General features: G+C 39.1%; 1 protein-coding gene across 11 annotated transcripts in view; it reads left to right on the forward strand.

Annotated features, from left to right (window-relative positions):
- The window catches only part of mecom (MDS1 and EVI1 complex locus), an 812,694-nt gene that overhangs the window by 742,741 nt on the left and 43,342 nt on the right, over positions 1–26,611 (forward strand). For 8 of the 11 annotated variants that reach the window (XM_063045502.1, XM_063045505.1, XM_063045507.1 and 5 more), the window contains 3 exons: positions 12,538–13,897; positions 15,611–15,701; positions 25,377–25,403. In XM_063045502.1, coding sequence (XP_062901572.1) covers positions 12,538–13,897; positions 15,611–15,701; positions 25,377–25,403 — 1,478 coding nt within the window. The remainder of the gene's footprint in view (positions 1–12,537; positions 13,898–15,610; positions 15,702–25,376; positions 25,404–26,611) is intronic. The other 3 variants (XM_063045508.1, XM_063045504.1, XM_063045506.1) reach the window with 1 other exon arrangement.

Below are 26,611 nucleotides of genomic sequence, written 5' to 3' on the forward strand. Positions count from 1 at the left end.
AGTCATCGATATACACTAAGCCTACCCTCATCCATTTTATTTTCTCTGCCTAGGCACTATGTTTATCTCACCAATCAATGGTAGCCAATTAGTAAACCACATTAGCCGGATGAAACTCATGTCTCACAGGGCAAATGTGCAAACTCCACCTGGTCAGTACCTGAAGTCAGAAATGAACCCAGGTCACTGGAATTGTGAGGCTGCAGCTCCACTTGCTGTGCCACTCTGCCTCTCGGGAGTGCTGAGTTAGAAATAAAAACAGAAATTGCTGGAGGCTCTCAGTCGGGCAGTCAGCATCTGCAGAAAGAAAAACAGATGTCGGTTTCAGAACGCCGACCCTTCACAATGCTTAAGCTTCACTCCAGAGAGAAAAAAAATCTTTGAAACCTATTATTTTAGCAAGGTTCCTATTAATAGAACCATAGAACCATAGAAACTACAGCACAGAAACAGGCCCTTTGGCCCTTCTTGGCTGTGCCGAACCATTTTCTGCCTAGTCCCACTGACCTGCACACGGACCATATCCCTCCATATACCTCCCACTCATGTATCTGTCCAATTTATTCTTAAATGTTAAAAAAGAACCCGCATTTACCACCTCATCTGGCAGCTCATTCCATACTCCCACTACTCTCTATGTGAAGAAGCCCCCCCACTAATGTTCCCTTTAAACTTTTCCCCCCTCACCCTTAACCCATGTCCTCTGGTTTTTTTCTCCCCTTGCCTCAGTGGAAAAAGCCTGCTTGCATTCATTCTATCTATACCCATCATAATTTTATATACCTCTATCAAATCTCCCCTCATTCTTCTACGCTCCAGGGAATCAAGTCCTAACCTATTCAACCTTTCTCTGTAACTGAGTTTCTCAAGTCCCGGCAACATCCTTGTAAACCTTCTCTGCACTCTTTCAACCTTATTTATATCCTTCCTGTAATTTGGTGACCAAAACTGAACACAATACTCCAGATTCGGCCTCACCAATGCCTTATACAACCTCATCATAACATTCCAGCTCTTATACTCAATACTTCGATTAATAAAGGCCAATGTACCAAAAGCTCTCTTTACGACCCTATCTACCTGTGACGACACTTTTAGGGAACTTTGTATTTGTATTCCCAGATCCCTCTGTTCCACTGCACTCCTCAGTGCCTTACCATTAACCCTGTATGTTCTATGTTAGTTTGTCCTTCCAACGTGCAATACCTCACACTTGTCAGTATTAAACTCCATCTGCCATTTTTCAGCCCCTTTTTCCAGCTGGTCCAAGTCCCTCCGCAGGCTCTGAAAACCTTCCTCACTGTCTACTACACCTCCAATCTTTGTATCATCAGCATACTTGCTGATCCAATTTACCACATTATCATCCAGATCATTGATATAGATGACAAATAACAATGGACCCAGCACTGATCCCTGTGGCACACCACTAGTCACAGGCCTCCACTCAGAGAAGCAATTCTCTACCACCACTCTCTGGCTTCTTCCATCGAGCCAATGTCTAATCCAATTTACCACCTCTCCATGTATACCTAGTGACTGAATTTTCCTAACTAACCTCCCATGCGGGACCTTATCAAAGGCCTTACTGAAGTCCATGTAGACAATATCCACTGCCTTCCCTTCATCCACTTTCCTGGTAACCTCCTCGAAAAACACCAACAGGTTGGTCAAACATGACCTACCACGCACAAAGCCATGTTGACTCTCCCTAATAAGCCCCTGTCTATCCAAATGCTTGTAGATTCTGTCTCTTAGTACTCCCTCCAATAACTTACCTACTACTGATGTTAAACTCACCGGCCTATAATTTCCCAGATTACTTTTCGATCCTTTTTTAAACAACGGAACAACATGAGCCACTCTCCAATCCTTCGGCACTTCACCCGTAGACAGTGACATTTTAAATATTTCTGTTAGGGCCCCCGCAATTTCAACACTAGTCTCCTTCAAGGTCCGAGGGAACACTCTGCCAGGTCCCGGGGATTTATCCACTTTAATTTTCTTCAAGACAGCAAGCACCTCCTCCTTTTCAATCTGTACAGTTTCCATGGCCTCACTACTTGATTCCCTCAATTCCATAGATTTCATGCCAGCTTCCTTAGTAAATACAGACGCAAAAAACCTATTTAAGATCTCCCCCATTTCCTTTGGTTCCGCACAAAGCCGACCACTCTGATCTTCAAGAGGACCAATTTTATCCCTTACAATCCTTTTGCTTTTAATATACTTGTAAAAGCTCTTTGGATTATCTTTCACTTTGACTGCCAAGGCAACCTCATGTCTTCTTTTTGCCCTCCTGATTTCTTTCTTAAGTATTTTCTTGCACTTCTCATACTCCTCAAGCACCTGATTTACCCCCTGTTTCCTATACATTTCATACAACTCCCTCTTCTTCTTTATCAGAGTTGCAATATCCCTTGAGAACCAAGGTTCCTTATTCCTATTCAATTTGCCTTTAATCCTGACAGGAACAAACAAACTCTGCACTCTCAAAATTTCTCCTTTATTTGAAATTAATATTGGCTTATTAAGGACTTTTGGGAAAGAAATAAACTCATGGACTCAGAACGCCCAAAAGCATTTCCCAGCCAAAGGAGCAGTGCTGAAATCTGAGGCCCTCCGTTGGTCAGGTCTCACCATGGATGTTGCCTCCCAGCTGCCCAAGTGATATCCAGGCCAGGGCAGTATGATAAGGAGAGCAAGCTGCTGCCCACGTAGCAGGCTTCCCCTCTCCACGCAGCTGATGAATGCAAAGGAATGGCAGAGACTGATACAGTTTGGCACCACCAGCATCACCAGTCAGCATTGAACTTCCTTAGTGACCACAGCTCTGGATTTTTCCTCAGGGTTTACTCCCATGAGTGGGTAGAGCTGCAAGGCAGCGGAGGTTTGAGATCAGAGTTTTCCTTCTAGATGAGCTGCCAACTACAGCCGGTGAGTCCCCATCTGCCCGAAGCAGCTGGTTTTAAGGTGCCAGAAACCTATCTCTCACAGTTTTCCTGTCAGTAGAAATGGTTCCACTGGGCTTAGTAGCTAAGCCACACAGGGGCTGGAGCTGTTCTTGGTTGTCAGAGGCTATTTAAGACGCATGCCATTGGAAACATTTACTAGGTCATGAGAGTTTATCCCCACTATCATATCTGGCTATAACAAACTTAAGGAATCTGAAATGCAGACATTGTTGTAAATGTAAGAAATTCAACAGCCAATTTGGGCACAGAGTATTTCCACATTGTGGGTGTGTATGAATACTATCCTTTAAGTAGTGTCATTATGCCTCTTTGCCCATTGTATCTCCTGGGGATAGTGGGGGCAGAAATTGAGAGATGCAGGTGAGCTTTATATTAACGACATTCATGCAGGTGAGGAGTAATACAGGAATAATAAAGATTGGGTGTTGATTGTAACCACTTTGTTTTGTACCCCAGAGTCTGTCCAAATACTACTTTTAAATGATTACTCTGTGGTGTATCTGGCTGATAACCGACGTTCATAACTACTCTGAGCAATACACTCAGTAGCCACTTTATTTGGTACACCTGCTTGATAATGAAAATATCCAATCAGCCAAACACGTGACAGCAACTTAATGCATAAAAGTATGTGGAAGTATGTCAAGAGGTTCCTTTGCTGTTCATACCAAACATAAGAATGGTGAATAAATGGGATTTAAGTGACTTTGACTGTGGAATGATTGTCAGTACTAGACTGAGTAGTTTGAGTATCTCAGAAACTGCTTATTCATACAACTGTCTCTAGCATTCACAGAGAATGGTGTAAAAAACACAAAAAAATCCAGTGAGCGGAAGTTCTGTGGGCAAAAATGCCTTGTTAGTGAAAGACCTCAGATGAAGATGGCCATACTGGTTTTAGCTGACAGGAAGGTGACAGTAACTCAAATAACCACACATCACAACAGTGGTGTACAGAGGAGCATCTCGGAATGCACAGCATGCTGGACTTTGAAGTGGGTGGGCCTACAGCAGCAGATGTCCATGAACCCACAATCAGTGGCTACTTTCTTAGGTTTTGGAGGCTACTGAGTGTATATTTTTCAGTTATTTATTAATTATTATTTATTGACAGCACGGAGTAGGCCTTCTGGCCCTTCGAGCTACGCCACCCAGCAATCCCCCAGTTTAATCTTAGCCTAATCACAGGACCAATTAATGTACCAACCAGTACATCCTTGGACTGTGGGAGGAAAGCAGAGCACCCGGAGGAAACGATGCAGTCACAGGAAGAACATACAGCTGTGGGAATTGAACCCAGATCGCTGGTACTATAAGGCTTTGTGCTAACCACTGCACTACCGTGCCGCCTTTAATTTGCCCATTTTAATAGTTTTTAGCCCGAATCATAGTGATGTTTTTGCCATCAATTTTGAGAAACAGAAATTTATAATAGTATTTAAAAAGAAATAGACCTGCATAACCATTCAAGCTTTAATTGTCTAGGTACATACATAATGGGCAGAGAAGTTGAAAGGTCTGGAATTCCAGTTCTGGGTTATAAAATTACATTTGAACTCTTGAGTTAATGTAAATGAGGTAAATCACTGCTGTACAAACATTTTCCATTAAGTGTTGATCAGCACATTAACCTTGCAATGATTTATTTTAATTAATTGTGCTGAACGTTTTAGATGCATCATTTGATAAACAAAGGAATTTTATTAAAGCGTCATACTTCTAATGCAGGAGAGATAAGAAAGGAGTTAACTTCTGTTGACGTTATTGTATGTATGAATACCTACTGTGGTCGTACCAAATTCCTAGCTTGCCAATACTGACAAAAGGTATTGAAGCAGAAGGGGTTTTTGATATAATCTATTAGAGCATTAGAATGATCATTCCTGGCTACGTTACTATATTTTAATTCCAATTACTAATGACAAACCATATATACCTATTTATATTCAGGAGTTAATGGAATACTTGCTCTTATTGTGCTAGGATATAGTCATGAAAACATACAGCACAGAAACATGCCTTTCAGCCCATTGTCCACACTGATCATTAACTAACCATTTAAATTAATTATACAATAATCCCATTTTTTAATTCTCCCTATATTTTTATCAGGCCCAGTTTATTTCCCCCCCCCCCATATTCCATCATTAAGCTCCACAGTAGTGGTAAATTGCAATGGCAAATTAACCTACCGATGCATAGATTCTTTGGGATGTGGAAGGAACCCAAGTCTCTGTCACTGTGAAGCAGTGATTGTAATAGTGACACCACTGTGAAGGGACAAAAGAACACAGGATGTATACGTAGGAGCAGGTCACATGGTATTGGATCGCTCTACCATACAATACAATCTTGGCTGATTCTGTTTGTGCTACACATTGCCTGAAGACTTCGTTCTTCAAGAACCTTGACAAATTATTACTGATCCAAGTAGAAAGTTGGGCTCACTTGTATCAGTGCAATCAATTCTTATATATTTGACCAAAATGCTTATTACTTTATTGCAAGGTAAGCTTGCGGAATTATAGTTCCTATGGTGTTGGCTTGACAGAAGAGAGAGGTGGCAAGTTGTGGAACTGTATTGACTATATCTGCTTATTTTGTGACTGTCAAGAGGAGATAGACTGGTGAAAACCCAATGGTTCACTGAAGCCCTGCACCACCCTTACCCAATCTGCACAGTATGTGAATCCAGTCCTACTCCACGTGATTAATAGAATCGGGGAGTGCAGAAGCCCATGGAGGTTAACTTCAGCTAGTTTAATGTCTTGCGTTCTCACAAAAAATCAAGAAAATAGGAGGAGCAGCAGATCAGCTGGATCTTTAAGCCTGCCCTCCCATTCAATTTGACCGTAGCTGATCTACCACAAGCCTTAACTCCAATAAAGCTCTAAATTCCCTTTTGATGTTTCAAGTGTATTGACCTAATCTTCAATACTTCCGATGATCTACCCTCTACAATTACCTGGGTTAAAGAATTCTAGAGATTCTCCCACCCTGATCTGGTTCTGAACACCGAACCCATATATTGCTTACCCCAGTTTGCTGCTATTCATTTAGGAAGGTCAAGATTCATAAAATTATAATAATTGTAGGGCATTTTCATATCTCGTAAATATTTCCATCATTTGGATGAGATTTTTGGCTCTTCACATGGGTGTGTGACGTCCCCTGGCACTGTTTGAAAGGTTTGGGGATTTCCTTCACATCCTGAGCCATGAACATTTCGTAAATAACACTGCTGAAATAAATTATCAGGAGCCTGTTTGCGGAATCTACAGTAACTGTGTGTGGACTATTTGCATTATTTGCCTAGTTTATGACAGTGATCAGACAAATAAATGACCATCAAGTTCAAGTTCAAGTTTACTTGTCATTCAACTATACGTGAGTACAGCCAAATGAAACAGTGTTACATGGTTGAAAGATATTAAGTGGCATCCTGAGGTTATAAAAATTTCCCTACAAACGTAGGTTTTTCTTTTATGTTAGTTAAGTTATATTTTAAATTGATTACTGCATGCAATGTTTCTGATCGAGCATCTCCCTTAACATAGAAAGTGGTTTGCCATGAATGAAAGCCACCCACAAGTATTGATCCCTCTGTATAAGTAAGTGTTGGAGAATTACGAAACAGGAACAGGCCATTTGGCCCATCTACTCATGCGGTTGGCCTTGTTTCTGGTTGTAAAAGACGAATGGTTACCATGTGATCAAAGGGCAAGTAACCTTTCATTGGTGAATCTAGTTCAGAGATAGTGTTTGGAATCTTGCATGCATTCAATTTTATTGCACTTTTAATCATTATATTTCTTTTGTTCACATCCTGTAAAGATTCAGTGGATATTAACTGTCGACCACCTGTTCACTGAAACTACGACATTTACAGTGACTTCCTGCCTTATATTCATTGTAGGTTCATTCACTGAGGCCAGATTGCTGAGGCAGACCTTTCTTCCTAACAGGTTTATAACTTGCATGTTACCAGAGTATCTCAAACCACTTTGCAATGTATCCAAAATGTAAACATAATTGCTTTTGAGACAAACATGGCCTTCAGCTTCTACAAATCCACCAGCTGTAATCAATCATTTTTTGGTGCTGATGATCAAACAGTGCCACTACATCCTTTCTGTTTGACAGCAATAGTAGAAGAACCTTAAGTGTAGGATCTCCTCCAAAAATTTGGCACCTCAGATGGTGCAGTACTACCTCAGGTGTATAGCATAGAGATTCAATTCATGATCTTCAGAAGCAAAAGTAAGGATGAAGGTGCTAAACAGCTGACACTTAGCAAGCGATGGTAGAGGTTGGATAATTAGTTCAGCAGATATAATCGTGATAATTCCCTTGGATGAGGTATTCAGAACATGATTGAAATGAGAAGATATTTCTTTTCCCAGAGAGTAGAGAATCTTTGGAACCAAAAAGGGCTATGAAGGCCCAGTTGCTGGTTTTATTGAGGAAAGAGAGCAGTAGATTTCAGCATATCAAGATGGAGTCAATACAGAAATGTAACACTGGATTTAAAAAGTCTTGTAGAATGGTGGAGTAAGATGAGAGACCAACTGATCTACCCTGCTGTTTCTTATGTTTTCATAGTTACTAGACTAATGACACTTTTCCTAAAGGACTAAAACATGTCTAAAACAGGAATATATTCACTTTTTAATTGTAGTCTTTATTTTTAAAATCTCTGTGACTGGATGTATAAGAAAATAGGCAAGTACATTGGGAAAAGACATAAGTTTTCTCTGGCCAAGCTTTCATTTTAATGCCAATTAATTTAATTAATCAAGAGCTTTTGTTTTACAGTATTGAACTTTAGAATTTTAAGTTAATGATCAATGGTTAATGTTGTGTATTTCACAAGCATTACCTCTGTTTCCTAAATTTCAGAGTATCAATTTGGAATCAAGAAAGAATAATATTAATATTAATAATAAAAATGGCAGATGGAGTTTAATACAGACAAGTATGAGGTATTGCACTTTGGAAGGACAAACCAAGGTAGAACATACAAGGTAAATGGTAGGGCACTGAGGAGTGCAGTAGAACAGAGGGATCTGAGAATACAGATACAAAGTTCCCTAAAAGTGGCGTTACAGGTAGATAGGGTCGTAAAGAGCTTTTAGTACATTGGCCTTTATAAATCAAAGTATTGAGTATAAGAGTTGGAATTTATGGTGAGGTTGTATAAGGCATTGGTGAGGTCGAATTTGGAGTGCTGTGTACAGTTTTGGTCACCAAATTACAGGAAGGATATTAATAAAGTTGAAAGAGTGCAGAGAAGGTTTACAAGGATGTTGCTGGAACTTGAGAAACTGAGTTACAGAGAAAGTTTGAATAGGTTAGGACCTTATTCCCTGGAGCGTAGAAGAATGAGGGGAGATTTGATAGAGGTACATAAAATTATGATGGGTATAGATAGAGTGAATGCAAGCAGGCTTTTTTCACTGAGGCAAGGGGAGAAAAAAACCAGAGGACATGGGTTAAGGGTGAAGGGGGAAAAGTTTAAAGGGAACATTGGGGGGGCTTCTTCACACAGAGAGTGGTGGGAGTGAAGAATGTGCTGCCAGATGAAGTGGTAAATGTGGGCTCACTTTTAACATTTAAGAAAAACTTGGACAGGAACATGGATGATAGGTGTATGGAGGGATATGGTCGGTGTGCAAGTCAGTGAGACTAAGCAGAAAAATGGTTCAGCACAGCCAAGAAGGGCCAAAAGGCCTGTTTCTGTGCTGTAATGTTCTATGGTTCTAATCATAGAAGCCACTAGAACCATTTAGCAATTTGGGCAGCATTTGTGGAAAGATACAGTGAAATATCAGATCCTTTCTCAGATCTGGAAGAGAAAACAAGTTAGCTATAAGTTGTAATAGAGGGTGGAGAGTGATAGATAGGATAAAGGGAGTATCTCTTATAGCGTGAGGCCAGAGTCAACCAGGTAATTTCACATTTTACTGTGAGAGAAGTATCAGTTTACTGTCCATTAAACATCTTCTGTTCCACCAGCCTCTGCATTTAATTGGTCACCTTTTGCAATTTCCACCACATTTAATATTAACCATTAAAATTTAAATGGTAAATGTAATGTCTAAACTCCTTTCTTCACACTCAAGTTAAGTAGGATGTTCCCAGTCCAGATGCTAACCAGCTTTACATGCACTCCTTGCATATGGAAAGGAAATGAGGAGTAAAATTTGTTCCAAAATTGCACCAGTACTATACACTATAGAACAGAATCATTATGTGTTTGGGTTATGCTCCATTACTTTAAAAATTGTTTCAATAGCATTGTGATGAAATGTTTTTGGCTTTTATGCAGGAACTATTAAAACCAGGAAAGGTATCTACACTTATTATACGGAGACTCAGTATGCACCCAGTGGGTTGCTTTCACACATTACAAGCCACGTGTTCCAGGCTTTTATCATCTTACACAATATTTTAACTCATTTCAGAAGTCTGTTATCAAAGGTCAATCTGTCAATAATGGTTGAGTTCAAACTCCAATTCCACCCAGTATATGGCTGTTTCCATATATACCAGCAGTTACATGAATCAACTTAGTTCAGTATCATTGATTAATAACTTAACTTTCATGTTGTTGACAATCTTTTGCAAAGTGCAGATATTTAGCTTGAACAATCAGGCAAAGGGAAGCAATGTTATGTAACTGTGAAGTTTATTAATAGTTTGCTCTGTAATGGTCATCAGAAGATAGGAAGTAATGCTTTAATGGAAGGTACATAACATTTCGCAACCCACTTCAGTGTATCATTGGCATTATTGAAACACTTCAGTGCTTTCTATTTATCTTGTAATGTTTAATGTGAATGGCTAAGGTTAGAGAAACATTCAAATGCAGGAAGGCTACCATCAGGAACAGTAAGAGGGGAAGTAGAGGACGTGATTGTAGGACCATGGGAACTTGGAGTGCAGGATGGGATACATTCAATTGAGCTTCCTTCTTTTCTGCTTAAAATAGCGATGGGATCATTGCATTGTGATACTTTGTCAGTCTTTTACAAATGTTAAAAAAAGTTGTTGACAAGTCATTCAGAGCACTCAATACCCATTGTTTTCCTGCTTTGATGTGCAAAGGATGAGTATGACTACAGCAACAATTCATTATTAACAAGTGCAGATCCCAAGATACCATCTGAGGCTCCAGTGTTCTTAGAAGAATAACATCTGGTTCCATTCAAAAACTGTACTTTACTGCATAATGGGAATTCAGAGCAAAGTACTGCTGTAACTGTTCCAATTAGCCAGTTTCACATGCATAGAAGGGAAAAGTCATTGCCTTATATATAACTTTCCTTAGGCAACAGCATTAGTTGAAATCTTGGCCATACAATTAGACTTAATGACCTCCAAGCTGATCTGCTCAAATCAAACAAAGCCTGCACAAGAACACCATCAAATGATTCAAACAGGCTAAACCATGTAATTCACCACTACAGTAACTGCTGGTATATACGGATACAGGCATATACTGAGTAGAATGGGAGTTTCATTCCACCCAAATAGAGAAAATGACTTTTAAAAATGCATACCAGAAATGGGTTAAAATCTCACGTTTAGAGCTGCTAGGAATTGGGTGGTGAACTGGATGAAATCTACCAACTCAGGGACTTGGGTCCAATACGGTACATTGCAGCCATGGCATTATACTTTAGGTGAAGTATCAAGCCATTGTTCTGTTTGTCCTCTTGGACCAGAGGTTCCCAACCGTTTTTATTCCATGGAATAAGTGAGATTAAGGGAGCTAGGGCTTTACTCTTTGGAGAGAAGGAGGATGAGAGGAGACACGATAGAGGTGTACAAGATAATAAGAGGAATAGATAGAGTGGATAGCCAGCGCCTCTTCCCCAGGGCACCACTGCTCAATACAAGAGGACATGGCTTTAAGGTAAAGGGTGGGAAGTTCAAGGGGGATATTAGAGGAAGGTTTTTTACTCAGAGAGTGGTTGGTGTGTGGAATGCACTGCCTGAGTCAGTGGTGGAGGCAGATACACTAGTGAAGTTTAAGAGACTACTAGACAGGTATATGGAGGAATTTAAGGTGGGGGCTTATATGGGAGGCAGGGTTTGAGGGTCGGCACAACATTGTGGGCTGAGGGGCCTGTACTGTGCTGTACTATTCTATGTTCTATGACCCCTACCATTAATCGTGGGATCTGTGGACCCTGCATTGGAACCCCTATCTGAGAATGATGTGAAAAGTATTGAAGCATTGAAGAGAAAGAGAGTTGTCCCTGGTTTCTTAGCCAATGTATATATCTCTGGCATTACCTTCACAGAAGATTACATAGACAATATCACACTTCTTCTGATTTGAATCTGCTCAGTTCAAAGTAGCTGCTGAATTTCTATATTACCATACTGTCTACTCATCAAAAAAACCGTATCAGCTGTAAGGTGCTCTGGGTTGATCTGAGGCTGTTTAACAAAGTGCAAGTGTTGATTTTTTTTAAACCCAGTGGTACTAGATATTTTTGATTCCTCTCAGTTACTTACTCACTGCCTGTAATGGCGCTGGTGTTTAGGGCAGCAATGAAGGTCCTCCGTGTCTGGCGGTATTCAGGGCTTCCTTCATCATGTCAGTAGCTTCCTCTCGGTTTTTACCACTATCAGTCATGCAGGTTCAGGGTGGAGATTCAGGAATACCTTCACACTCAGAGTAGAAGGATTCTTCATTGCTGTTACCGTTACAATTTTGTTTTATCAGTCAGGTTTGTTAGCCTTGAGCTGAACCCCCAAACCTGGAGGAGTGGTGGAACACTCTTAATCTGTCCTCTACCCTTTGATCTGTTTGGCATGGGTGACCCTACCAACAGCCAAAACATAAAGCCCTGACTCCAGCCAACACCACTCTCCGGGTCATTGATGCACACAAGCCTTCAAACCCAATGACAAGGTTGTAGTCTTCTTGGAGGTTCTCTCAATTATACCTAAAATAAACTTGTCATTTTGGTTCAGTTCCCAGTGGGAATGGAGAGCATGAAAACCAGCTTTAACATGAATCAATCTAAATTTAAATACTCATGCTTTTTAGAAGCCATTAAATGTCAAGTGGATTGCTGAGGAAGTGTACTCTGCATTTGACTCTGCCATTTGATGCCGGCAGTGAATTTGAAATTAAAGTGTTTCATTTTCCACTTACAACTTCTCATAGAATTCAGTCATTAATGCTATATTTATCTTGGTTATTCTACCTAAATCCATCACCCATCCAATATTAAAATGGAACAGTATTTTTATCAGGGTTTACAAAAGGAGCAAATCTTGGGTTTCCTAGTTACAATGAAACAACATGTTTAAGTTATAAATGTGATATTTTATCAGGAATTTTTCAGGATGTATAGGATATGGTGGACCATCAGGCTAGCAAGTAAAGTTGTTGGGATACCACTATGTATATTTCACTGAATTGCTCACATCTGTAGCAGATAATCTTTGTGGAGGGGATGCTCTAAACATTTCAATGTTCTCACTGCTACAGCTGTAGAGTTGTGTGGTGATTAACATGTTTCCATTTTTTTTTCATCTGCAGGTGAAGTTTGTCACAAATCATACACACAGTTCTCTAACCTGTGCCGCCATAAAAGAATGCATGCGGATTGCAGAACACAGATCAAGTGCAAGGACTGTGGTCAGATGTTCAGCACGACCTCGTCATTAAACAAGCATAGACGATTTTGTGAGGGGAAGAACCATTTCACCACAGGGGGCTTATTTGGTCAAGGCATTACCCTTGCAAATGCTCCAAATTTGGAGAAGTCCAGTTTGGTGAACTTAAATCATAGCAATCCTGGCCTTGCTGACTATTTTGGTGCAAATAGGCACCCGGCTGGACTAACTTTCCCAGCAGCCCCTGGCTTTCCATTTAGCTTTCCTGGTCTGTTTCCCTCAGGGCTTTACCACAGGCCTCAGTTGATACCTGCAAGCTCACCAGTAAAAGGGCTGTCAAGCAATGAGCACAACACCAAACACCAAAGCCAGTTGTTGCCATCATCCCAGATGCTGCCTAACACACCGGACGCTTTGAAAGCAGCAAGTCGGCAGTCTCCTTCAGATGAAGTTCGACCCCTGGGGGTCCCATCTGAGAAGACTTCTCAGGAGAAGCCACGGGGTAAAACCAGTGACCAATCAGAAAGCAGTGACCTCGATGATGTCAGTACACCCAGTGGCAGTGACTTAGAGACGACCTCTGGATCTGATCTGGAAAGTGACATTGAAAGTGACAAAGAGAAAAACAAAGAAAATGGCAAAACTACAGCAGAGAGTGCAAATAGCCCTCAGAAAGCAATCCCCACAAACAACAATAAGAGAGAATTTTCCAACCACTCACTTTTATCTCCTCCACTGGATGAACAGATTGCAGTGACAGGAGCTGTTAATGACTCTATTAAGGCTATTGCTTCTATCGCTGAGAAGTACTTTGGTTCTACTGGACTTGTAGGCATGCAAGACAAAAAAGTAGGGCCCCTGCCATACCCTTCCATGTTCCCTTTCCAATTTTTCCCTGCCTTTTCTCAACCAATGTATCCATTTCCAGAAAGAGACTTAAGCGGTGTACCCTTAAAAATAGAACCCCAGTCACCCAGTGAGCTGAAGAAGCTGAGGAATGCAAATTCCGAATCACCCTTTGATCTCACCACCAAACGCAAGGAGGAGAAGCCAATTCCACCCGTGACCTTAAAGCCACTGAGTCCTCATTATGCAAGTGAAGAGCAGCCTCTGGACCTGAGCATGAGCAGCAGGAGTCGGGCCAATGCAAGCACTGTGGTAGAGCCCCGAAAGAATCACGTGTTTGGGGAGCGGAGGCTCTCCAGTATTGAACAAGCCAAAAGCTCAGATCATTCTCTGCAGCATGCCAAACCAACACCTTTCTTCATGGATCCAATATACAGGTAAGACAACATGTTGCTTCTGTCTTGGCATTTTATCTAGAGCTAAGGGCACGTGTACACATGATTCTTGCAACGGACCTCAGAATATGTTTCCGTAATGTAATGTGTTCTTCGAAACTACACGCTACCCAACTTGACAGTATTCACACCTTTTCAAGGATCAACTTTATTCACCAAATACACTTACATGTACAGTGGATTCTGGATAATCGAGACACATTGTCACCAGTACATTTTGGCCCAATTAAGCAGTTGCCCCTATTTGCTGAAATTTCATGGAAATAGTTAAAATGGTACACAAAAGATAAACTACAATTTAATTGAGTAACAACTTATGCATTTAAATAAATAACAGAACAAATTAGAACACTACAAATACTACTAAAATGGAATATAAAAATGTGTATCTGTTCCTTATAGTTATCACCGGAGGAATTCATCCAGTGTAGGCTGGCGCATTCTTTTGATTGACTGTAAATGAGCAAAACCAGTGCAGACACCTAGTGTAGATAATGAGCTGCCTTCATACAGTGCTGACAATGAATGCATCCTTCAAATCTTCATTTTCATTATAATTGTCAATATTTTCAAATTCTTTATATTCCCAACTTGTTGAAGTAGCAAAATGGTTTTATTTTCACTGTGGTGTGTTGGACGTGCAACAAAAAGCAAAAATATTCAACAATTATAAAGAATAAAGAACTTTATAATAACAAACTTAGAGTTTAATGTATAGATAGGAATAAAATGTGTATAAACACATAGGTACCAGCATGTATTAACCTTGCAAACAGCATTATAAAATATGATTTAAAGTGTTTGCAGTGAATGTGGTAATACACAGTGGAGGGTGGAGGGGAGCCTAACTAGAATGGTTGATCAGAACTGCTTGGAGGAAGAAACTATTAGAATGGCATGGAGTTTTGGTTTTCATAGCCCTATAATGCTTTCTGGAAGAGAGCTTTTGGAAAAGGCAGTTTCCTGGGTGGGTCGTGTCTGCAATGTTTTTTTTTACCCCTGTCCACTTCTTTGTCCTGGATACATACAAGTTGTTCATGCTTATTCCTTGTTTACAAAATTATCCCAGTGAAACAGTTCCTTGCCATGTTATCCTTTAATAAGTGCTGTAAACGGCAATAGGATGTAGCAGGACTTGATAAATTATGTTATTGCCATCATTTAAAGTAATAGTACATGTTAATTTCTCCTCTCACAGTTACATTGTTAAGCTATCCAGTCATCTTGCCTTCCTCTTGCCAAAAGCATCTTTAAAGATATGCTGGTTTATGACTGAGTAGCTTTATTTTAATTTCTTTTTCTTCCCTATTTCAAAATAGTGGTCTTTCCCATACTTACATACTTACGTTGATAATAGTTTATCGCAGAGAAGGACAAGCAACTTGTTACCTGCTTCTGCCAATACAACTCTGAATTAACCAATTGGATCATAGCAAAATTTCACCCGCTGTAATCTTTCTCCTTATGCTCTCACAATGACAGATTTATCACTTGTTCCAACTAACTGTATCTGAAGCCAAGACTGACAGAAAATTACAGACCCAGGAGTGATCCCAGGAGGAATAAAGCTTCATTTTGTCTGATACTAACTAGTTAGTTCAGGCCATAAATTGAAATCCATCCTCTATTTAGTTTCCTCATTACTTTATTCCAACCAAGATTAATATTGTCAATTTTGTTCATATTTTGTCAAAGTAGAGTGGAAAAGAGGAAACTTTCTGACCCAGTTGAAGGACTGAAGGAAAAGTATATGAAGCCTACTCCAAATTTCCTATTCCATCCACAGGTAACTCGATTTCCCTGTTCATTGGCATCATTTCAGAAATGTTAATAGTGTTTTATCAGATTGAAGTAACAGTGTATTTTCATTTGCAGCATGTAAAAATGTTAAGTAATACAGTGTGTCATTAATTCACATAACAGTGCTATATCCTCAGCAGCACAATATGTTTGTTATTCGTATTGGGATCAGACCAAGTTGTTTTATTTATTATGCGCCTGAAATACTGTGTTCCAGTTGCACAGTGTAGCTTTTGTACAATTACATAGGAACTCAAACCAGGTAGGTCATTTGGATTACTGTGTTTTATATATAAATTTTAAACTCCATGAGCTAATTAATTTTAATTGTAGAAATATGAAACCTGTAATGAGTGCATTTCTAATTAAATACACATGGTTTATAACAAGCTACGCTTCAATTTACTGTCTTTTTCATACAGGAGTATCGAGCACATTAGACCTGTATGTTTTTATTGGAACCATTAGAACAGCACATTGTCTATTCCATGTAGGCATAATATTTCCAACAGTATATTATTTACTAGATCCATTAGCATGATCCATTAGAATTTACCATACCTAAACTATCATAAACAGATATTATATTTCCATGCCTGTATATTAAACTGCATCATTGACAATGGCAGCTTAAAGTATGAAGTAGGTTCTCCCTTCACTTTGTTCTGTTGGAAACAGGTATCAGTCAAGAATTAGGTGCTTTGCATAACAATGTAATTATGTAGTTGGATATCCCCACCATCACTACCCCCCCCCCCCAAATTCTGACACTAGCAACTGTATCACGCTCATGTTGTGGATCATTAGTAACATTCAAACTTGTCTCTCGGTTTAATCCACGTGTGGCTTTACTGTTTACTCAGTTGGCATCAAGTTGGGAAGGAAGCTCATGACGTTCCCATAATTTTTAAGGTTATTAGAGTGGTGCTGGATATAATTTTAGTTTATTATCCTGACTAAAAGTATTGAGGTAGATCTTTGACAACACTTTTAGGGCAGCACTTTTACCTTCCTCCAAGGATGTTTCTGACCTGGGAAGCATCTGACAATGAAGTAGTTTATTAGATCCTTTCAAAGGGTAGCTTTTTAACCCAGAGGGTAGAATGTATGTGGAATGAGGGGCCAGAGGAGGTGCTTGAGACAGGAGCAATAAAACTTTTGAAAGACAGTGGGGCAGATCCATGGATGGGAAAGGTTTAGAAGGATATGGACCATGCACCGTCAAATGGGATTACCTTGGATGGGTATTTCTGGCTGTCATGGAAAAGTTGGGCAGAAGGGCCTGTTTCCATTCTGTAAGGGGTTAAGAGAATCCGAGTTGGGAGTCACATCTAAGTCAGACACGGTAAAGGCAGAAAATTTCCTTCCTTGAAGGATACTTCTGATCCATGTAAGCTTTCATGATAATTTGATATTATACAGCCAGTGACGTGCCCACTCTGCACCAATACTCCTCTGATAGAATAATACTAATTTAATTATCCTAGAAGCCAAATTGTAAATGTCTGCCATAGCATTTTGAATTTGCACAGCTGTCATAACAACTGAATTGAACTGATCTGAATTCAATTGTCATGGTGCAGTACCATATGTCACTGGACCAGTAATCATGAAGTCTTAACTACAATTACAGCCAGTTTCAGCTGAAATTTGTATCTCTTATGGGCAGTTACTTCCTCAAAATCAGGGAATTGGTGTGCAGAAAAATAGGGCAAATTTCCAAAATGATATATTTTTGATCAACCTTCTACACAAAAGTGGCCACAATTCCATTTCCATTACAAATTTACAACTTGTAATCCTCTCATATTATGGTACATTTTATTCCTATAATCCTTTTAAATAGGCACAGAATCTTGCTTTTTCCTGACTTGACAACCATGTTTTTTTTTGCCAATTGGACAGAACTGAATGGCTTTAGCTGTATTTAACTAAAAAGGCTCTCTTCCACATAATTACAGTATTAATATAAGGTATGGAAACAAGTCTATCGTCCACTCCAATCATAAAGCACCTACCCACATCTATCCCACCTTATTCTCTCCACATTTCCTTCAACTCTACTCAGGTTCTTCTGTTCACCAATGCACGAGGGACAATTAGTCTACCAACTTCCACGTGATTGGGAAGTGGGAGTAAACTGGAACATTCAGAGAAAGCCCATGTGGTCACAGGGAGAACATGTGAAATCCCTGCATCAGCTCCAAAGGTCAGGACTGAACATAGATCAAAACAGCTGTGAGGCATCAGCACGATTGGCTGTATCACCATCCTGCCCAAACCCTCTTCCCACCTGAACCCATCTCTACAGCATGATTGAACAACTCTTGTTCACTTCTGTTGAAGCTCAGTTCTTGAAGAACATTATGCTGCATGATAGTTCTCCATCTAGTGTGCCACGTAGGAAGGTCTTCCAGATATGAGTATGTCCCCTATCTATGGTTTCCTCTCTCAATTATTTCCTTCAAGCCATAAAGTAGAATTTTACTATATTATCAAGGAAGAAGAGCAATTTATATTCATATTGTGCTTTTGATGTGATAAAATATCTCAAGATATTTGGGAGCACAATACACACTTCTGCTGATTAAGAAGACACCTCTTGTCAGGATGACTTAGAATGAGATGCCCATGTCAGCCATTTCAATAATGCCTACTTTGTCAAGACTGATGCTCAGAAAAAAACATCTGAAACAAAAGTAAAATATTGATCTTTGGTCCCATGAACCTATGTTCCAACAAATCTAGTTCATTTTGCTCACTATTTGGCTGTTTTCACTGGACCAGCCATTAGACCTGTTAGCTAACCAGATAATGAGTGTCTGCAGGCAATCCAGGAAAGGCATTTTCATGCTTTCTCCTAGCAGTAGAGGAAGAAACAGAAATGGTAATAAAATCAAGTTTTAAATGTCTTTTTAAAAAGTGTTTTGAGGGTAAGAAATGTCAAAACGGAGATTCACGATTCCCCTATCTCATGTATAAGAATGCAAGACTATAATGATACTATTTCTGTTCCTCAGATGTTGACCATTTCATTAGGGTAGCCTGCTTTGATATCACTTACTCAAAGACCCTAACTAGAAACAAAATATACCATGGTAAATGCATTTGTTCACATTACAGTGTAAGAGTATTCTAACTATAGCAATAAGAAACAGATGAGAAATAGTTACTTGCAGACATTAAATGGAGAGAGAAACTACTAATGATAGGAAAGGATTAAATCCCTGGTGTTTAGATCACGTTTGAAATAAAAGTTCTTTGCATTCAGTCATTTAGGAGAATTTGAACTGGTGATATCTAATAAACCATATAATTCCAAGTCATGCATTTATACTGCAATGCTGCCGGTCTGCTTCCTGCAAGTTGCTTCAGTATTGCTTTCCAGCCCCAGTGCAGTAGGACCTGTAATATTTACAGTATGTTCCAGGACAAGTTCCATGACAACTGGTTCCACTTTAAGACATCTGTAATGCATAAGCCTGTGCAGATCCAATTGTTTTGAAATCACTGTTCACAGCTATTTAACTGGTAGTAGTGCCTTCCTCAACCAGTGGTGAGGGTCAGTGATCGAGGAAACCACTTTGCTGCCTTAATACGGTTTGCAATGACTGTTTCAGCTACTCAGACCACTGACAATTAAGAAACACAATTCCTTCTTAAATTAAAGAAGGAATTGAGACCAGAGCAATTGAGACCATGTTTGTTCCAGCCTTCCAAATGAAATCACCCCATCTAATTGCATCTATTTCTCTCTCGATACTTCTAGAATTTTGAATCATTAGACTTCACCCCTCACTTTCCTTTTATTTTCACACTTAGGCAGGATTTAGATTGCATTTTGTGTGTAACCAACACTGGTCACTCCCAAAATTGGCTGAATATCTTATGTTTGAACACATATCCATACTGCACAATATCCAGTTATCCAATTCAGGGTTTATTACTGGGGTTCATTTATGATGTAAACCAACACTGGGTTTTTCTACATATATCCCCATTTTATTTCAAGTACAAAATGCTAAAAGAAATTAGATAAACCTTCATTTGCCTGAATTCATAGACAGTAAATGAACTTGCTGCATTAAAGTTCAACTATACCCTCCAATTTCTGATCCTTCTTTTTCCCTCTAATGTATTGGATAGGAGCTGGGAATATTTGTAGCCCCTTCATTCTGTGCTGCCAATGGGGTCACCAGAAAATGAGCCTAAGTTACAACCAGAAGCAACTATCGTCCTTCTAAAGCAGTGACATACAACAAGATTTCCCACACTTTAATGTAAAATGGAATATGGAGCTGTGTTGACTTGAAGCAGACATCTTTTCTGGTTTGATATTATTATGAGTTTGCCTGTAACTGTGTGGTCTAAATAAAACTAGCCCTTTTGCATTCATCCATCCCCATTTGTTGGGAGGTCAAAAAAATGCCTATTCCAGCTGATCAGTGCCAAGACCAGTCACGTCTTTCATATTTTGCAATTTAGACAATTAACTAACAGTTCAGGCCCAGTAAATGGCCCAAATTCACAGCAAGGCAGGTTAGATTACATTTACTTATTGAATACATTCGCTCTCTGTCATTGATCTCCCCCCCCCCCCCCAGTTTCAGCATGCAGATCCAGGTTCCTGAGTCTGAAATAGTTAATCCTACTGCAGCCCCGACACTTGAAATGTTCATGGTATTTTACCACTGCACATTTGTCCAAACAGATTGATCACCAGCTGGCAAAAAGAATTGCTAGAGCTGTGGAGGAATTTTGAGCTGGGTAAATTTCATGTTAATTCCTTTTCACAGCTCAACATAAATGGAGTGGGAATAAATGAAGTGGTGCTTTCTATTGATTGCAAAATGACCACTGGATTGCAGCCTTGTCGTTCTTTAGACACTTCTGTGAATTGAAAGAATGGGTATTGAAATTCTTTCTGATTTATGTGGAATAATTTAGAGCCAAAGTAATATTGTTATTTAGGTTCCTAAAACATCTGGTGTGACAGCTCGTTCAGTTTTGACTAACATGTTTCACTGATCATGTGTTTAAGATTAAAGGTCACTGGCAAAAATTGTGATATTTAACATGGATATAATCATTATTAATCAAATTGCTAACCATAATTAGAATGTGAATATAAGAGCTATGGAAACTTCTTTTTATATATAATGATGCAGGGTTTAAGCTGCCATAAATGAAAATAGACAAATGCTATGTCATTGTTTGGTAAAGGCTGATAAGTTCCACCTTAGTTAAATGTCCAGATGCCCAGTCAGTTTTGCTGCATACATTGTTATTAAATTTCTTTATGTACTATTTTAGAATCATTGGAACTTTTTGTTGAACATTAGCCTAATACACAGTTTTATTTGGTACAGACACTAATCTATAATGATTAAAGATATACTGGGTTCTTATCAGTTTTGTGGAATAAGGTAAAAATCACAATTGTTAGATTTACTTCCTCGAAATCCCATTGTCAGTGTCAATCGCATGTTTTATATGGCATTAATTATGCTTTAACACTCACCTGTAAGTAATGTAGTTGGCTGGTAGAAATTACATTGCTAGCTCCTCTATGAATCAGCACCACTGAAACTGGGCTGGATTTATGTAGCCTCATCTTTACGAGTGGGGTCTCAGCTTCAGCAGAGTTGTTCATTACCTCCCCTCTTCTTTAAACACAGTAAAAGAAAGAGAAGATCAATAGATTTTCCTGCAGCATTTTGATGAGATATCACTTACATCACCTTTCAGGATGATACTTGTTCCACTAATTCATCAGTTTTCTTGGTTGTTTATAGAACCAAGTTTTTTCTTTAATCATCAATTCTTGCTACTTTTACAAGAATACTAATTAATAGCAAGATACCATTTAAAAAACACTCAGTATTAAAAATTTCTTATTCCAGGTCACTTATATTGGACCCATAAGTTTCTAATGCATTTTAAAATAAATTTAAGAAAGCAAATTTTGCCACTTTATTACTTGACAAAAGAAGACATATTCTAAACAATCCATATCTAATTGATAACTTTTAATTATGATTATGAAGACACGTAGTCCTCTTTTATTGTCATTTAGTAATGCATGCATTAAGAAATGATACATTATCTGAAATATTGAGCCCAACCCGACAGTTATAAAATTTAACTTGACTCCTGCTCTGATGTTGTAACTGTATATTTAACATTCATTAAACTCATGAATTAGGCTGGGCAGTTCATTGAAAGGGAGAGCAAATGTTGTAAAATAGGAAAACTTGGATTTATGCTGTCGCTTTAATTCTAATTAAGCCTTCACAAAGTTAATACTTCTCATGTCAGAATTTTCAAGGTTAAATTAATTTATGATTTAATTTTAAAATCAAAATATTCATGTTTATTGCTGTCACTGTTCTTCATTTATACAGCTTAATGATATTGGATACCTTAACAAGGGATCTATTATTAGTAATTTAAACATAGAATATAGAACACAACTACACAGTACATGCCTTTTGGCTCACAATGGTGTGCCAACCAATATAAACCTCATCCAAGATTAATCTAGTCCTTCCCTCCATAGCCCAGAACCCTCCTTTTTTCTCACATTCATGTGCCTATCAAAGGATGCCCTAAATTTCCATATTGCATCAGATTCTATTGCCACCCTCATGAGTACATTCCAAGCACCCACCCCTTTCTGTGTAAAAAAAAAATCCTACTCTGACAACTCCCCTACTCCCCTAAACTTTCCACCGTTCACCTTAAATGGATGTCCTCTGGTATTGGCCTTTGCTTCCCTGAGTAAAAGATGGTTGCAGACCACTCTGTCTATGCCTCTATCAAATCAACTCTCATTCTCCATCACTCCAAAGGGAAAGCCCTAATTCACTCCGCCTATCTTCACAGGACATGCCCTCTACTCCAATCTCTTCTGCACCCTCTCCAAAGCTTCCACATTTTTACTCCACAATGAGGCAACCAGAACTGAACACAATACTCCAAGCGTGGTCAAATTAGAGATTTCTGATGCTGCAACATTATCTCACAGCTCTTGAATTCAATCACACAGTTAATGAGGGCCAACACGACATATGCCTTACTCACAACACGCTGGAGGAACTCAGCAGATCGGGCAGCATCCGTGGAAAAGATCGCTCGACGTTTCGGGCCAGAACCGATCTTTTCCACGGATGCTGCCCGACCTGCTGAGTTCCTCCAGTGTGTTGTGAGTGTTGCTTTGACCCCAGCATCTGCAGATTATTTTGTGTTTATGACATATGCCTTCTTAACCATCCTATCAACTTGTACAGTAACTTTGAGGGATCTATGTACTTGGAACCTAAGATCTCTCTGTTCCTCCACACTGCTAAGAATCCTGCCTTCTACTCTACCTTCAAGTTTAATTTTCCAAAGTGTATCACTGTATACTTTTCCAGATTGAACTTTATCTGCCACTTCTCTGCCCAGCTCTGTATCCTATCTCTGTCCTGTAGTAATCTATGACAATTTTCTTCATTATCCACAACACTAACAACCTACATATCATCTGCAGATTTACTAATCCACTCTTCCAACTCCTCATCCAAGTCATTTATAAAAATCACTAAGATTGGAGGTCACAGAACAGTTTCCTGTGGAACATCACTAGTCACTAGCATTGACCTCCAGGCAGAATATGCTCCATCTACTCCCCCCCACCCCCCACTTCTGTGGGCAAACATATTCTAAATCCATGCGGCCAAGCTTCTCCAGACCCCAAGCTTCATGACTTCCTGAAAAAGCCTATCATGGGGAAGCTTGTCAAACACTTACCAAAATCCACATATGTAACATCCACTGGTCTACCTTCATCAATTTGTTTTGACCCCTCCTCCAGAAATTCAGTCAGGGTCACGGAGCACACCCTGTGCTTCACAAAGCCATGCTCACTATTCCTAATATGACTATGCTTCTCCAAATGCTCATAAATCCTATCCCTAAGAATCCTGTCCATGACTTTGCCCACCACTGATGTATGACCTACTGGTCTATAATTCCCTATACCTTTCTTGAACAAAGGAATAACATTTGCTGCCATCCAATCATCTGCTACTACTTCTAGTGAGGATGCAAAGATCATCACCCAAAATGCAGCATTTTCTTCTCTCACTTCCCGTTGTAACCTGGAAATATCCCATATGGTCCTGGGGACTTATCTATCTAAATGTTTTTCAAAAGTTCACCGTATCCTCTTTCATAATGTTGACAAGCCCCATCATATTAGCCTGTACTAAGCTGACTTCACATTCGTCAAAATCCCTCTCCTTGGTAAACAACAAAGAAAAGTATTTTTTTAAAGACTCCCATACCTCCCCTGCCTCCAAACGTATTACCCCTTTATCACTCACTCTAGTCATCCTCCTGTTCTTCACAGAAATGTAGAACACTTGAGGTTTGTGGGAATCCTACTCAGCAGGTCTTCTGATCTCCCATTCTAACTTTCTTAAGTCCCTTCTTAAGAACCTTCCTGGTTACCTTATAACTCTCAGGAGCTCTAAGTATTGATAATCCAGAAGTTTGATAATGGGAGGGGATCTACAGAGTCAATGAAAATTAAAAAAAATGCGGTCACTAGATCTCGGAAATAAAAACAAAATGGAAAATGCTGGAAGTACTAAGCAGATTAGGTAAAGTTTCAGGTCTGAGAACATTTGTCAATTGAAAGGTCTCAGTACTGAAACTTGAATTGTTTCTCTTTTCACAGATGCTGATGGGCATGTTAAACACAATATTTTCTGTTCTTAATCCACTGTGTGGAAAAATTTCAATGTTCATAGAAGCGTAGTGCACTAAAGTTACACAGTAAGGAAACAGCCCCTGCTAATCATCATGCAAATACTTACATTAACATTATACTAACCCCATTTTATTCTCTGAACATTTTCATCAGTTTCTCCCCCTCCCAGACCTTACTTGGGGCAGATGTCATGTAGCCTAGCAACCAGCAAGTCTTTGGGATGTGGGAGGAAACAGACACATCTGGAGAAAACCTGCAGGGTCACAGGGAGAATGTGCAAAGTCAACACCAATAACACCAGAGGCCAGGATCAAGCCAGGGTCACTGCAGTTGTGAGACAGTAGCTCTGCTAGCTGCACCACCGTGTTTATATTTTCTGTTTGGAACGATACCTGAGCCTTACTCAGTAAGTTCAGTAAATATTAGCAACAGTGACTTCAAAAATATACAGTAGATAAGTCTGATAAGGTTAGTTAATATTTCAAGCATCAACAGTATAGGGTTATGTTAGAGGATAAATATTAAAAAAAGAGTAATACAGATTCCTGACTGATATCTGGATTCCAGTTAAGCCATCAGAGCAAGGGGGCTCAGATCACCAAACTAAACAGAAATGGTGATGCTTCAGAATCTAGCTATCCTGAACGTTATTTATTTGACATTGCACCTCGGCTCATGTTGGGAGGAAAGGTACAAACTTGGACTCCTAATCTAAAATCTAGAGCACATTGTAAAGAATTGATTTGAGACCACTTAATAACTGGTATTTATGCTTTTGGGGAAAGAAAGTCTCATCAGAGGCCAATGCAAACAATATCATTTGTCATTTGTAAACAATTATGGCAGCTGAAAGAGTCACAATTTGTGGATTGTAATTTATTTTTGTATTTTGGTCCTACTCCCTAGTTCCGCTTGCCAGATCAAAGAATTTGGGTAAGTTCCTCTGCTTATAATTCCAAACCATAATTCATAAGGATCAAAATGAAAGGTTTATTAATTGGTGCATAACTCAGGATGATTTAAAATCTCCCACACTCCCTTCTCTTCCTTCCCCTCCTCTAAATAAAAGTGTAAATGCTTGCCATTTTACTTCAGGATCAGATTGCATTACCATAATCACAAGCAGTATTTAAGTAATTCACACAGTAGACTGAGTTCTAAATCACTCCATCTGGTAACTGAACTGATATCAGGACCTCTCAAAACCCACTTGTATTTATTTCTGTCACCTATAGATTAGAGCCAGTGAATAGCAGAGTCTGTGATAATTGCTTAGTCTATTGTTGATCATATCTTTGCTTTCACAAAAAAGTTTATAAATATTTGCTTTTGTCCAATAATGGCGTCGTCTGCATACTTGATTTGTGCTGGGAATAGAGTTAAATACTGGATTGCATCAGTACAAGGTTACCAGCCTCAATGGGATTAGGAGGGAGTGGCATTATTTCCTTATTCAGACATCTGGCTGGAGATAAGATCAGTGATTGTGAGAAAGTAAATCACAAATTATTTAGCTGCTAAGTAATACTGCCATTTACTGATATTAAGTATGTCTTACATCTATATAGCTTTGTAACTGCTGAGAGTTTGTTCCCTTTAAAAGAAAATTAAGCTTTTTTGTACCAGTTGTTTTTATCAAATTAATACTTTAGAAAGATAATATTTTCTTCTAATGTAAATACATTTATTTTAGGAATTTGATAAGCAATTAAAGCCTGATCATATCATATTGATTGATATAATCAATCACTTTATATTTACAAATACAAAGGGTCCTAGATTATTCTTCATCTGCAGTGATCTAGATGAGACAAGGCTGGTGGGAATGCTTCATTTTCCAGTTTTGTGCTGGTCAGTGAAATAATCCAAGGTCCTGTAATGAGATGAATGATCTTGGAAGTATAGCAGTTAGGTCAGTCCAGCTTCACCCAGATACCGAGAATAGTCCTTATCCTTTTCCAGAACTGTTTGAGCTTATCTTCCCCCTGCTAAAGCGTAAAACATTCTTTCTACTCATGGACTATTGATTGAATGGTAGTGTTATTATGTTTATTCTATACACAAAGCAGAAAGAATGTGTTTACAAGTTTTGCCATACTGAGTGACCAGAATATTCCTTCCTCCTGCAATACCTGATAGTT

Source organism: Mobula hypostoma, chromosome 4 (assembly GCF_963921235.1).
Source record: "Mobula hypostoma chromosome 4, sMobHyp1.1, whole genome shotgun sequence".
In the NCBI taxonomy this organism is placed as follows: Eukaryota; Metazoa; Chordata; class Chondrichthyes; order Myliobatiformes; family Myliobatidae; genus Mobula; species Mobula hypostoma.